The sequence below is a fragment of the Salvia splendens genome, chromosome 21 (genome assembly GCF_004379255.2).
Source record: "Salvia splendens isolate huo1 chromosome 21, SspV2, whole genome shotgun sequence".
NCBI classification, from domain to species: domain Eukaryota; kingdom Viridiplantae; phylum Streptophyta; class Magnoliopsida; order Lamiales; family Lamiaceae; genus Salvia; species Salvia splendens.
In genome coordinates this window covers 26,090,557-26,105,074 of record NC_056052.1, presented here as the reverse complement: position 1 = coordinate 26,105,074, position 14,518 = coordinate 26,090,557, and the positions used below count along the sequence as shown (strand labels likewise).

General features: G+C 39.7%; 3 protein-coding genes across 4 annotated transcripts; 1 reads left to right on the top strand and 2 right to left on the bottom strand.

Annotated features, from left to right (window-relative positions):
* Positions 1-1,970: 1,970 nt before the first annotated feature.
* LOC121783993 (peroxidase 5-like) lies at positions 1,971-2,893 on the top strand. Its single transcript, XM_042182173.1, has 2 exons — positions 1,971-2,272; positions 2,440-2,893. The coding sequence occupies exons 1-2, from the start codon at positions 2,136-2,138 to the stop codon at positions 2,729-2,731; spliced, it is 429 nt and encodes a 142-aa protein (XP_042038107.1). The 5' UTR covers positions 1,971-2,135; the 3' UTR covers positions 2,732-2,893.
* Positions 2,894-3,569: 676 nt separating this feature from the next.
* Positions 3,570-9,134, bottom strand: LOC121784798 (coatomer subunit beta-2-like). 2 transcript variants are annotated; one of them, XR_006046786.1, is made up of 6 exons: positions 9,003-9,134; positions 6,245-8,304; positions 5,319-5,828; positions 4,838-4,923; positions 4,039-4,323; positions 3,570-3,904 (listed from the first exon to the last, which is right to left on the bottom strand). XR_006046786.1 is itself a non-coding variant. In XM_042183031.1 (6 exons), exons 2-5 carry the CDS (start codon positions 8,288-8,290, stop codon positions 4,119-4,121), a joined length of 2,847 nt encoding a protein of 948 aa, XP_042038965.1. In that variant the 5' UTR covers positions 8,291-8,304; positions 9,003-9,134; the 3' UTR covers positions 3,570-3,904; positions 4,117-4,118. The 2 variants fall into 2 exon arrangements, 1 of the variants encoding a protein (XP_042038965.1); XM_042183031.1 differs by having other exon boundaries at positions 4,117-4,323.
* A 1,071-nt stretch (positions 9,135-10,205) lies between these two features.
* Positions 10,206-13,376, bottom strand: LOC121784438 (probable WRKY transcription factor 26). The gene is made up of 5 exons (XM_042182574.1): positions 13,209-13,376; positions 13,012-13,137; positions 11,422-11,876; positions 11,174-11,329; positions 10,206-10,797 (listed from the first exon to the last, which is right to left on the bottom strand). The coding sequence occupies exons 1-5, from the start codon at positions 13,374-13,376 to the stop codon at positions 10,206-10,208; spliced, it is 1,497 nt and encodes a 498-aa protein (XP_042038508.1).
* Positions 13,377-14,518: the final 1,142 nt, after the last annotated feature.

The window sequence follows — 14,518 nt, the reverse complement described above, 5'->3', positions numbered from 1 at the left end:
ATATGCTCCGAAGGAGGCGCCAAGACCATGTCTTTCTCTGGCGCTCTCGGGGGCTTCTGGGTCTTCCCCTTCCTATTTGCCGAAGTCGACTCCGGCTTCTTTGGACCCGAAGAGGTCTTTTGCCTCTTCGGATTCTTCTCGGCATCAGGCGCCGAGCTGGTAGCCTTCTCTCTCTCCGGCTCCACAAGCTCGGAGGACTTTCTGATAGCCTTATTCAACATGAACACTGCCAAAAAGCAAGAAAGCAAAGTCAGATTTTCTTCGTTAAAGCAGTAGAGCATAAAGATAAAGAGAAATCCTCACCCTCGGCCTCTTCGTCCGAAGACGAGATGTCGAACACGACGTCGCCCTTGACGAGCTCAGACTCCGTGTATTGTTTCCTAACTATGGGAATCTTGTTGAGCTCGCCGTCGAGCTCGTCCAACGGTTCAGGCCGAGGGTGACGGATAACGGACTCCGGCCCTCTCCAGGGAAAACTAGGAGCCGCGGTCCTATCATAGTAGAAGAAGCGATTTTGCCACTTCGGCCACTTCGTTTTACAAAAGGCCCTAAAAGGCTGTAAAGGGATCAAGTAAAACCAAGACCCCTTCCTCTTAAATTGAAAGAATTTAAGGATCGCCTTCAAAGACAAATCCCTTCCTAACCTACGGAGTTCGGCAGCGAAGGCCGACAAGTGCCTCCAAGAGTTCGGAGTCACCTGGCCTAAAGGAAGCTGAAAAAAATCTAGTAAATCTATAAAGGCAGAAGGGAGGGGGAAACGAAGCCCGCATTCTAAGCAGGCCTCGTACACGGTGACGTAACCCTCCGGCGGGGAGTCAGCCCTGTGATCACCGTCAGGTACCACCGCCTTCCCCCCAGGAAAAGAGTATTTTTCGTAAAGGGATATCACAGTATCCTTACTCAAGATACTGTGAAAATACTCTACGGTCTTCTCCCCGGATTCTTTCCGGCTAGAAGACCCCTTACCCCCTTTCCTAACGCTACCCGACTCCGAAGAAGAAGAAGAAGAAGACATTTTTCTTACTTTTTGAAGGTGAAGATAGTCTGAAAAAAATTCTTGAAAGCGGAGAGAGAATTTTCGCAAGAAAGAGAGTATAGAAGACGCAACAGCAAAAGTGCTTCAATGATGAAGAAAGAGCGTATTTATCAGATACGGGAAAGATTTCGAAATCGTTGCGCCGTTTCGAATCCCACCTTTTCAGGAATCAACGGCCGGATTTTACTGTCGCATTTAATGCAGGCATGCGCTAGGCACGTCCCCTGACGTCAGCCTCCCCCTTACCGTTATCCAGAATGCCGAAGTGACTCACCTCGCCGAAGTGATCCACTTCGCTTTTCGGGGGGGGTAGTGATGGGGTACGAACTAAGTGATGGGGTACGAACTAAACCCTAATGGCAAGCCCAATAACAGTGACGGCCCATCAGCCCAGAGCCCAAGAAAGAGTATCTGTTCGGCACCAAAGAGTTCGGCACGACCAAAGAGTTCGGACTCAGCCTACAGCTCGGTAAAAGCCGACCAGTCAAGCTCTCCTCTCAGATCGGCAAGAGCTGATCGGTAAAGTCCAGCAGTTCGGTCTCAGCATTCGACCGAACTAGGAGTTGGTGGACTCACGAAAGGCCTCCACGACCTCCACTATACCCACGATCTATTTAGTGGTATGAAGCAGTTATTGAGCAGTTATTGCTCACCCACGATCTTGTTAGTGGGGCTGCAAACCACGATCCTAGTTCAATGTATAAATAGAACTTAGATCTGATAGAAAAGGGTTAAGCTCTCTAGAGATAAAATAGCATATAGCAAGTCTGTATTGTAAGCTGTATTTTCGCAGATCAAGCAATACAAACCTGCCCTCATTTCTCCCCGTGGACGTAGATTTACCTCAGTAAATCGAACCACGTAAATTCATTGTGTCATAATTCTCTACCAGCATTTACTAACATCAATAATTCGCGGATCCATCACGGCCCGCGACAGCGCCCTAGTGGCCGGCCACATCTGGTACGACGTGCCCTCGGGGCGCAGAGACGGGCGCGTGTCTCTGAGCTCTGAGGTGGTGCAGAACCTCCCTCCTCCGTTCTTCAGTGCGGCCCAGCTCAGAGACAACTTCAACGTGAAGGGCCTGTCGCTCGACGAGATGGTGACGCTCTCCGGGGCCCACTCCATCGGGGTCTCCCACTGCTCCTCCTTCGCCCCCCGCCTCTACGCCTTCAACGCCACCTTTGCTCAGGACCCTTCTTTGGACCCCGGATATGCCGCCTTTTTGAAGACCAGGTCTGTTAGGAATTCCTGTCATCATCTAACGATACGATACGCAACGCATGTTGAAAACAACATACTTATAAGAATATAGATCCACAAATTCATAGTAATAGATATTTTGTGGTAAACTTAGATTTTTTGTCTGCGTGAATTGAATAATTAAAATTCAAAATCGGCAGGTGCCCGCCTCCGGGAAGTAACAATGATCCTATTGTGAACAACGATGTTGCTACGCCTACAATTCTCGATAACAAGTATTACTCGGGGTTGACGGAGAGGACGGGTCTGCTGACCTCGGATCAGACGCTGTTCGAGAGCGAGCTGACGAGGCAGCTGGTGGTGGACAATGTCAAATATGGGGCGGTTTGGGGGAAGAAGTTTGGGGCGGCGATGGTGAAGATGGGGTATATAGATGTGCTCACTGGGAATGAGGGGGAGATTAGGAATAATTGCCATTTTGTTAATTACTAATTAGCCTTGTGTTGATTGAGATTTGCTGATTTGCATGTGGTTTGTTTTGAGTTTTTACTGTGTCGTCATTTGATACTTGGTGGCAAACATTTGTAAGTGTGAATTGTTGTCATGTTTGCATATTTGAGTAAATAAAGAAATTGGTGTGATTAAATTTGTTTACATGTATATTTTGGTGACATATTTTATATGTTACAATAAGCAGCATATAAAGGCTACACCTATTAGAGTGTTTAATATGGTATAATATTCTAGTATAACAACCGACATTGACATTGGAGCTTGAGGAAAATAAAAATTAGGATTAATAAATAAGACATGAATAACTAAAAAGGAGTTATTCATCTATAAAATCAAAAAATTAGATCAAATTTTGCCTTATCTACGTCTTTTAAAATTTGAATGATAAATCACAATTGTCATGTATATAAAATTTTAGAAATTCTATTAACTCACTTGCCAACATCAACAATGACTCCTATTGTGGGACGGAGGTAACTTTTCCATCTCATTATTCTTTACATTTTTTAAAACTCGTGCCAACACCAACAATGACTCCTATTGTGGGACAGAGGGTGAGGGTGTAATAGGATTTGTCGACATAAAGTCAAAATGCTCATTTTTTATTTGCACAAAAATATGGAGTAGAATATTTAAAGACTTCGAAGGGCGACTAAATCGAAAATTAGACTTTTAGCTCTATCCTAGAATAATAATGTGTTTTAAAAGGACATGGGACAATATCTCTACGTGGCTGAAAGAGCCATATTCATAGCAAATATATATATACCAATCCATCGAATTTGATTGTATTAGTCAATATTTAAAAGGAACAAGATAATGTTAAGACATTCATACAACTATTTCATATATTTATTTATGTTGAATGCTTTCTATAACACTTATTCTGAACAGACAAGTGCCCAAACACCAACGCTCAACAGCCACAGACGCGATGTAAAAAGGCAGATATTACAAAAATCATTTCTCAATTTGCTCTACAAAAAGAATAATTCTGAAATACAGTTCAATTTGTCTCATATTGTGTAGTATCCCCCCATAAAATCGACAAGGCGTAAATACCAAAGGTAAACGTATACACTCAGTATCCTCTCGAAGGTAGTTTCAAAAGGGAGCAAGCATCAATGAGTCGCAGATACTTGGTGCACGAACCTGAGCATCATACGAAAAACGGCTTGGAGTTAAACAAAACAACAAAGAAAAACAGAAACACAGCAATGCTAGAAAAGAACTCTTTATAGTAGCTGGGAAAGGGTAAGTTGCTTGGGCAACGAGAGTGTGTTTACCACTCTATCTGAGTACGTATCAGTTGAATATATGATGTGTAGCAAAGCCACGCCTAAGAAAAAGTCGATAGCATTTACCATCAGCTTCCTCCCTTTTGCTTGAGAGTGATTTTGTCACCCAAGCTGAGTGCGATTCCCTGAGTTTTGCTCCTTATCCTGATATATCCATTCAGCTTCTCATCTGCCTGCTTCTCGACACTGATATTCACCAAAGCATCCTCTCCAAATACACTCTTCGCATACAAATTAGCAGCCAGGAATCCGCAGTCACCTTCTAAGGCAGAACTGGGGATAAACATATTATGAGCCACCAGTTAGATTTTCACGAGACGAAATAGAGTAAAACATAGTAATTGACAAGTGAAGACTGGATTAGCTGAACAAATCATTCATTTACTTATTTTCTACTGGCCTTGCTTCCATACATAAGCAATAGAACAAAAGATTGATCGTTCTATAAAAATAGCTAAAAAGCATATTCATCTCTGTTGCATATGAAATTATGTTGGACCTATGTTTCCTGGATCAGATGAAAGGACTAAATTGTCGGGTAGAAATGGATACAATAATGCTCACACCATTTCAATAGAAGCCAATCTAATTGATCAGCACCTCTCTAAGACAAAAGCTATTATTAAACCATATAAATATCTTGCACATTGTCTGCAACAGAGTTAATGATTCAGCATTATCGATATCAATCACAGCCTAAGTTCCATTTTAAACCCATAAACACAGCAGAAGGCTTTCCCTGCATTGAAGCAGCAGAAAATAAACTAGACAGCATGAAATTACTTACAATGGAGTTAGGCATCTCATGTTGGTTGACTTGATAATATGATCAAGGAATTCTTTTTCATTTGTTATGGTGGTGTTTACAGCAACCTGCAAAAAGAACGTGAATGGAATTGGAAAATGAGACATCACTGAATCGAAGAAAGTTGAATATCAACAGAAGATGGAAAAGATAAGGAAGAAAGACAAAGTTAGGCTAATAGTTTTATGAGAATCAGTCATAGGATATAAAAAAAATGGTGTGGTCCAGAAATTTTGTTAAAACACGAGTCAGTTTCATAAAAAGTGAACATTAGACGATCTGATGAACAGAGCAAGTGGCTAGAATCATAAACCTTAAATTTCATCAAAATCAGTAACATGTCATATAAATAGTAACCCAATTAGGAAGCATGCTAATATACAGAACTACAATGCTCACAGTAAGTAAGTTCAAGCAATTGATTATCCCTGATTGCAGAGTGCCAAAAATGTGTTAGGAATACCTTGTTTTCCCATTCAAATTCTGCCCACATGGTCCTAAAAGCAGTGTCGCTACAAACAGCAGGAGATATGTAGTCCATGATATCAATATGGATATCATTGAGGACAACAACTGTCCGCTCGAGCACATTTGATGTCTCATATACAATATTTCCAAATATCACTCCAGTTTCAGTAGAGGAAACCTTAATGTTTGCTTTTATTTGCTTGCTTGATTCAGGAGCCAAAGTATAATTCTGCGGGCGCTCAACAAGTTTGAGATCTCCCATTGTTGCTAACTCTAAACACAGGTTCTGAAGGGTCTCTTTTGTTCTATTGATAATTGTGACATCCAGGACAATATCGTAATGATGAACTGTCACATAAGCTTCAGCATATACTGGATCACTAAATCCTGTAAGTTGAATGATGCGATTGAGCTTATTTGCATCATCTGCATCCTTCACAAATTCCCCAGTAGCACGTTTTAAATCATCTTGGACCTCATCCTCTAGCTCCAGCTGGCTCATACCCTGGAATTTTAACAACAATGATAGGCATACATATAAACCACTTATCCAAAATCCAGTGCACAAGCCAAAAAGAAAGTCCAGTACCAGCATGCTAAAAGACTAATTAGACTTTTACCTATAAGCATTCAGAAACTTGAGAACAAGTATGAAGACAATCACAACAATGACGAGAATGGATTTTTTTCCAATATAAAGACAAGTTAGAGAACTTATGGATGATCTCATACCAGGTGGTTAGCAACTTCAAACCATATAACCAAATTCAACTATTTGAAAGTTCAAAAGATTTGATGGGCTATTGAGACAAAGAAATACAGTACTGAGAGAGAATAAGCATTATATGGTGTAACAAAACAAAGTGTGCATATGGAACTCTGGTGCAGAACAAACATATAGCGAAAAATGCAACTTTGTACCTTTCTGCTCTTCAAATGGTAGAAATCAATAAGGTCATCAGGTTGTGAATGAGTAACCTGAGCCTTAGCCTTATTTTCTTCAGTTTCACGAAGCTGTTTATCAGAGAGCATTTTGACAAAGCTCTCGCGACAAGTCTTCAGCCAAATCTTCCTTGCAGCAGCCCCTGTGTTACACAGCAATCTTACACAAAGAAGAATCCTGTCATAAGAATCATTGTCAATTGGGTGTGGTAGGACTGAAGATTGCCCGAGCTGTATCATAGAGACCATAATCAACAAAGCATTGCTTGAAGCTTTATTCACTTCAACCTTTGATGGTTGAACCTCCTCCAATCTTAGACACAGTTTTGCTAGGGTGCAGGCAATAACTGCCCCAAGAAAAAAGTCACCAGTCAGAAGAAGAGATCTCAAGTTTCCAGTGGTCACAGATCCCTGAACAACAGCTGGAGCAGAGAAAGCAGTCTCGGAGGCAGCACTTTGAGTTGCATAAGTACCATCAGCAAGGATAGCCGGTCTTCTGGATGAAACGGTGATTGAGGAAGCCTGCTGGGGTTTCTTTGAAGAATCAGCATCTTCCTCATTTTCAGAGATTGAAAAAAAAGGTAAATCCCCAAGACACTGCTTAATAGTTGAAATAGCACTCTCAACTTCAGAAAGAGATAAGGAATACTCTCCAATAATCCAAAGAGCACACGAGCAGACTCTAGCTGCTCTAATTTGATAAAAAGTATCCAGAAGTCTGGTGACAATAGAAACCCTTAACTTAGGGTTGGTTTCAATTATCTCTCTAACAAAAATGACAACATTCATTGCAGAGGCAATGTTGTTGTCTCCCAAGAAATCCATCAACAAATGGACCACTGTGCTTGCCACTTCAGGGAACTTTATAGCACAAGAATGGATTGCTTGAATGAGCATTTGCCGATACTCCCCGTTCTTCTCAAGTTCCCCACTTTGAGTTTTCATGACTTCCTTCTTCAGAGTAAGAACCACCTCAGTGACATTGCGAGGGGTAATCAGTTCCAGAACAATATCAAGTGTTTTCCTTTGGATATCGAGGTTTGGGCTAGAAAGTGCCCTAAGGACATCCATTATCAAGTCAACCATAAGCTCATGGTGGGAAGACTTGAGCTCATTCAAGCGATCAAGCAGAATGAGCTTAACATTATTATCACTCTGTGAAAGAAGAAGCTGGCAATATGTGTTGGCTGCAGCTTTAATAGCAGTGGGAGCAGAAGACAAAGAGACAAGGGTTCCAGCACACTCGTAGACAACGGCAGCTGAAGGAGCATTCAATAGAGATATAATGATCTTAATATATTTCCCCTTTTCAGCCTTGTTAGTCCTACAAACTTTCCGGATCAGCTCCAAGACAACCATCTGCATTAATTCACCCCAATCTGATACTCTGTCAACATTGGCCAGTAGGTAGTTAATAGCACGATTCTGTGCACAGTTAAAAAGCATCAGAAATGCATTCCTCTTAGTTGATTGATCCTGCTCTGTCGAGAGAAACTTCTCAATTGTCTCTGGTGCATCAACCAATAACTGCTCACCGTTTGGGAGTTTGTAGATTGACGATATAGCAGAAATGGCATTTCTCCTGACATAAGGGTGTTTATGCTCCAAGTTTGCGAGGATGGAGGGTATCAACGGTTCGATGATATCCACTTCATTGAGCCGGCAAAGGAACCTCAGGGTGACACCCCGGATATATTCATTGGGATGGATAAGATTGTTCCTAAGATTCTGGCAGATTAAGATCATTTCTGGTAACACACGTCCATTTCCATCAGTCTTATCAATAATTTCCAAATAATGCAGAAGCAGTTTCTGAACAGTGTGGTCTTCCGAGGGCAGCACATATCTCACGATAGTGATAAAAAGCTGAGGCAGGGTTTCACCATTTAACAAAAGCATGATTGCATTTTTCATGCCATCAATCTTAGCTGGAACATCATTCCCTTCAAGTGCTTCCTTGATCTCATTTGCAAGGGCCGGGGTGCCCTTGTCAAAATGTACAAGCAGAGAGCATGTCTTCTCCATTCGACACTGGCTATCTGGTATAATCAAGCTCAATTATTCAATTAATTAATAAGAAGACAATTCAACTAGATTTTGTGCACGAAACATATAAATGTAATGATCCCTATGACTTAATAATGGAGATTTGAAAAGTACTTACAATATATATATATAAAGTGGAAGCTAATCGACCAAGCTAATACATCACACAAGCAGTATCATATTACACACACAGAGAATAATCAGGAACCTGTTGAACCAATAAAGTTTACTAAGATTTAGTGCATGAAGCGCATTTCAAGTGTAATGGTCCTTCAGCCTTGTGAATTAACTAAATATTGGCAATTTGGCAGTATCAGATTACACACACAAACCATAATCAGGGAACCGTTGAAACAATAAAGTTGACTAACAGAAACTACAGAGATGCATAATCCATCAGTAACATTTCAACACGAAAATTGAATATCGCAGTAGCATAAAAATGCAGAAGACAAAATCATCAACCTAATCGAATCGATCCATTATTGTTTTTTTCACGAATCAACAGGCATAACCAAACACAATGCACAAACACGAAACCAAATCGGTGAATAGACTCGATAATTAAGTACCAAACTAAGAAATTGTTGGATGTGCTTACAAAATCACAAATAAAGGCGAAATGCCAGACAATTCAGATCTAGAACGAACGTGAATGAATAATTGGAAACGAGATGAAAACCAAGTTTACCGAGCGATTATCTGAGACGGTTTTGCGCAGAAGGAATGATCAATCACAAATCGCTGCTGAGTTCTCAGATCTGCTGCCCTCTCTCTCTTTTCTAGTATTTTCGTTTACTCAGTCGACTTCTTTTTAAGTGCGATGGTACTATATGAAATACGATTTCTAGGTAGTGTCTAATTTATTTTTTGGTCCCTATAATTGAAGTTATTAGCATAAAATTACAAATTTTAGCTGAAATCTGATTTCATGATTTTTCCAACCATATTTTCTCATAAATTTAAAATTTATTCGGAAAAATCATAAACTTAGTAGTTAGTTTTTCATTAGTTGAAAAAAACTAATTTAGTGAAAAATTCACTACAAAGCCTAAGTACACTACTCTCTCTGTCCCATGGTACTCGCACATTTTATTTTCGGATTGTCCCAAACTATTTGTACTATTTCTATTTTAAGTATAAACTGTTGTACTTAATTAAGTTATTAGAGTTAATTAAATGTTCCCTTATCAACGGTGTCCTCAAAATACACCAATTCACCAACTTGTCGTTTATTTGATACTCCCCCGTTTCTGGTTAATAAATGCATTTTTTTCGGCAAGGAGTTTAAGAATAGTGTGTTAAGTGGATAGTGAATAAATTAAGAGAGATGAAGACAGAATAAAGTAAGAAAAATGGTTACTTTTTGCCAAAAATAGAAATGACTCAATTAACTTGGAACTTCCCAAAGTAATAAATGACTCTATTAACATGAAACGGAGGGAGTTTTCATATACGTGTTTTTATAATACATCCTGAAGTACCACTAATACCCAACAAAGACTTCGTAACTAATATCAAACCAAACCGATTGATAGAGTACATTTTAGAGACTGTTATTTTGGTATGCTTCACATCTTACTTATTTTTTATTAGTGCAAACACATTGTAAAACTTCATGACTAATAAAAGCCATACCAATTGATTTTCACTAATAAATTTTTGGTGGTTGAAAATCATGGTTGAAAATCATCAAGCCATGAAGGAAGAATGAATAAATATAAGTTGCCCTAACTAGTAGCTAGATAACTAGTTATGTATCCTAGATCAATCTCTAGTGGGCAAAAAATAATAGTAACAAAGGAGAAATGGCAAGTAAATTAACAAAACCAATTTTCTAGCTAGCTACACATATATCCTAGATCCATCTCTAGTGGGAAAAAAATAATAGAGTTCATCCTGCAGCTCCTCCTTTGGGCATGTTTAGGCAACTACGATAGAGTTCATCCTGCAGCTCCTCCTTTGGTTGGAGTTGGTGAGTCGCATCGCCTCCGTAATGGTAGGGTGGCGTATGAGACAATGTCGATGACAACGTGGACGACGATATTGACACAGTGGACGACGACATTGTCATTGGCATTGACACGGGCGTCGCCACTGGCATTGGCATATACTCGGGATAAAGATTCGAATAGTAGGGCTTCATTGGGACAACAGAGGCATAAGGCATGGAGTGGAACGAAGGAAAGTTGAATGTATAAGGTGAAGCGCCTCCGAAGCCGAGATCTCCTCCGCCCAAGCTAGCGTAGTCGAACGGCATTGGCTTTCTGTCCAAGTACAAGGGCAGATCTTGTTGAGCCACCTGTTTCACGGCTGGTTTTGGCAATGGCGAGGCCGCACCCTCGGTGTTTATGCCTGTTCTGCTCGAAGGAACGGCGTGGGTGTGCTTGCCGTCGTAGGTCGTGATCACCGACTTAATGTCGTCCGCAGCTCTCTCCACGTGCTTCCGCACGGTACAATTCGGTGCCGTGCACTTGTAGTAGCTTCTGCATCACGCAATCATTTACTTAGAACACATAATTACGACGGAAAATTGCCAAATAAATTACAAAAGATGGTAAAATTCTAGTATATCACTTTTTAAAAACTGAATTATTAACTACGAAGTTTGCAATTGTTTTCAATTGTCTCATCCATTTCATTTCTGTTAAAATACGCAATGATGTGATAGTTGATTATAAATACGCCACCAACCACATAAACACATATCAACCTTAGGAAGAGATTCAACATTCCTATCATAGCCATAACATTTCCACATATTTAAAACAGATTTGCATATTTCTTCAAAAAAAAGAGATAGATGAGATAATCGAAAAAATTACAAACCTCGGGATTAATAAGTCACCCTAATTAACTTACCTGGGATTTGGATTTCCTTTGACAACTTTTTGGCCATATTTTCTCCATCTATAGCCATCTTCAAGAATGTCGACATCGCTCTCTAGCTGGACAACCACCTTGTTACCTTCCCGGGCGGTCGACCTCGTCGCGGCAGCCGACTCAATATCTCTCTTCCTACACAACCAAAAACTCATAACAATAACCAGACCTTTAAAATTTATGTTTATTTATCACTTCAAAAAATATCAGAAGAAGAAATGGAGCACCGTTTCCTGGCGGTCTCGAACTCAGCATCATCAAGCTCCTCGTTAAAGCCGGCGTTGTCCGAGAAGGCGGCCGGGGGGTCGGGGAAGTCATTGAAAGAAGCGTCGTGATTATGCACGGATAACGAGCCGGCATCTTGCAGCGAAGGTTGGGGCACCGGCTTAGGCTGGGGGTGATTGTGACTGCCCTTGTACACAATCTCCGCCACGTGGCCTTCATGGGAGCGCTCGACCTTCTTCGTCACGGGGCACTTTGTGCTCGTGCATTTGTAGTAGCTTCGCGGATACTCGCTTCCTTTCACGTGCTTTTGTCCGTATTTTCGCCAGTAGAATCCGTCGTCTGAGTTCTTCGTCGCGTCTTTCGCCTTTTGCTGCTCGTAGTCGATGTTTGCGTTCGAATCGTCCATCATCGATTCGTCTCTACTGGTGTCTAGACATTCCTTTGGATACTCAAATTCCTACAATCCTCAACAAGTGTTTTTAGCTTTATTTACATTTTTACACCAAAGTAAAGTAATTGCATTAACATCAAGAATTCATTTTACGATAACATCAAGTAATTGGTGTAGTTGTATATAAATATAATGACGATGAAAGATACACCAAAGTAATGGCACTTAACGTCAAAAATTCATTTTATGAGGTGCAAAAAATATATAGGGAATTTTAAGTATTTAAAAATGAGTATTTGGTGAGTTATATATATGGAAATTTGTACTCCTTCCATCCCAGGTTTAATACGAAATTAGTAAAATAGTAGAGTTACATGGAAAAAAAATGATTGGGAGTTTTGTAATTGGAAAATAGGGATGGAAAAAAAAACTTGTAAAAAATAATAGTGAACTAATTTTATGACAGACGAAAATGAAAAATAATACTCCTAGTAAGTAGAGACTATGAAGGGTGAGGGGGTCATATGCCCCTCTGCTTAAAGGTCGGCTTTGCCCTGCTTAACGTATATAAGCAACTAGGGCATCGGCAGCAGTGAAGCACTATAAAATAAGTGCTTCACAAAAGTGTACTTTGAGCACCTTGTGTTTTGCAAGTACAATTCATTTTTGTTTTTTGAACTTTATATATTTTCAATTGTTAATAAAAATACAATTCTCATCAAAATCAAAAATTAAATAATTAACAAAAAAATTACATAAATAAAATCCATGGATCATATAATTAAAGTATAAATTTATTCTTTTCATCTCATCACGGACTTGTGCTGCACACGAGGCGCTGATTGGCTCTCAAATCCCGGGCCCACGATGTCCGCGGTGTGTGCAAAAGTAATACAGCTCCGCAATACTGTGTTGCATCATTGCATGCAGTGTTTGCAATGTAAAATTTTTAGCCCGGCGTTGCAGGTGCCCTTATTGAAATCCAAACAAGGTCACGAAAATACAATCCGCAAATCAGACGGACCAAAATGGAAAAATACAGAACTCTTATTGCCGGTGAAGAGAGTATAGGACTCTGATTCCCGGCGAAGAGAGTATATACAGATACTTTATACGGCAAACGGGACAGCCGAAAATGGGAAACGGGGCCCTTATTGCCGGTGACGAGAGTACTATTTATTAGGAAGTCCTAGATGTATACCTTATAAACATCATCAGCCATTAAATCGTTTTCCTCATAACAAATCTCCATCCCTTCGCTACTAATATTCAAATTCTCACGATTTGGAGCAGAATAAAATGTTCCAGTCGTTGGAGACAATTGTGCCTATATACACATACATATTAATATCAAAATCAATAATAGTATCCAAAAAGGCAACAATAAAAATAATTGACCTCATCATTCGGTAGCATGACCGGAGGATCCAAATCGAAGAGCGCCGACGGGCTGAGGCCGGGCGACAACGTTATATACGACGGGCTGAGGCCGGGCGAAGTGTCGTCGAAAACGCCGTAAAAATTCTCCTTTTTAATGAACGGGGAGGAGGAGCCTCCCGCAGCCATGGATCGGTGGATCGATCAATCAAATCAAAATCAATATATCTGCACGCCTTGTTAATTTAAGTAATGATTCATGATTCCCACAGTATCAATCTACGAATAATCGATCGAGTTGTTCAGAGATATGATTGATACTGGGTGGTACATGACATGGTGATCGAACTTGGACAGAAAGGAAAAAACCCGATTAAACCAATGTGAATGATGCTCAACAACTCCACTCTCTAATCACCTACGCATGGTATTTATAAGGAGATTGGAGCGCACCAGATTGAGGCACGTGTCACGTCCCTCAACTTTAATATATAGCTGAAAAAACAATGAATTTTAGATTTGATCGTGTTTTTCAAGTTAATAATGTCGTTTTTGTTTTTGGATTAGTTTTTTAATTTGTTCAGATTTTCCCAAGGAAAATCTAATCATCATGGTTTTTTAAGGATATTGACACCTAATATCACGAGATTTAATTTTTCAAAAATTTGTTTTTTCCCATCAACTTTAACTTTACTTCATCAGTCTCATTGAAGATGTTGTCCATTTTTCTTTTTTAGTTTGTCCCACACAAGATGTTCATTTTCTATATTTAGAAATAAATCCATCTCTCCTATTTTCTCATTTAATATTCAACTATATTTTCTCTCTACTTACTCCACCTAAAATCTCGTGTCACTCAAGAATGTGGACATCTTGAATGGGACGGATGGAGTATATAAAAATCACGAAGTTATTGTTGTTGAATTTTTTTCCGTCGACTACCACCACAACAAAATGAACAGATAAGAACACTTTTAATTCTATTAGAGACGCTAATTTGTGTGTCTAATTATATCATATCACATACGTTTCATAAAGTGTTCTTATCGTTGGTGTCTCAACTAAAATGAGGAGACACAAATAAATGCGTCCTAAAAAATAAAAAAATTAAAATAATTTGTCTTTGACTTAGAACACTTTCTTTTGCTCCCTAAATTATGGTTATTTTTTAAAACTTTCAAACGCTAGTAATTGCGTCTCAATTTTCGTGTCCTTAAAAGATAAATTTTTTGTAGTGTACATTAAAATGAGATAGATAACCATATTTGACTTCTGTAGACTTTGTAATCACATCATTATCATTTTTCAGTGGTAACCATATCTTACGTGAT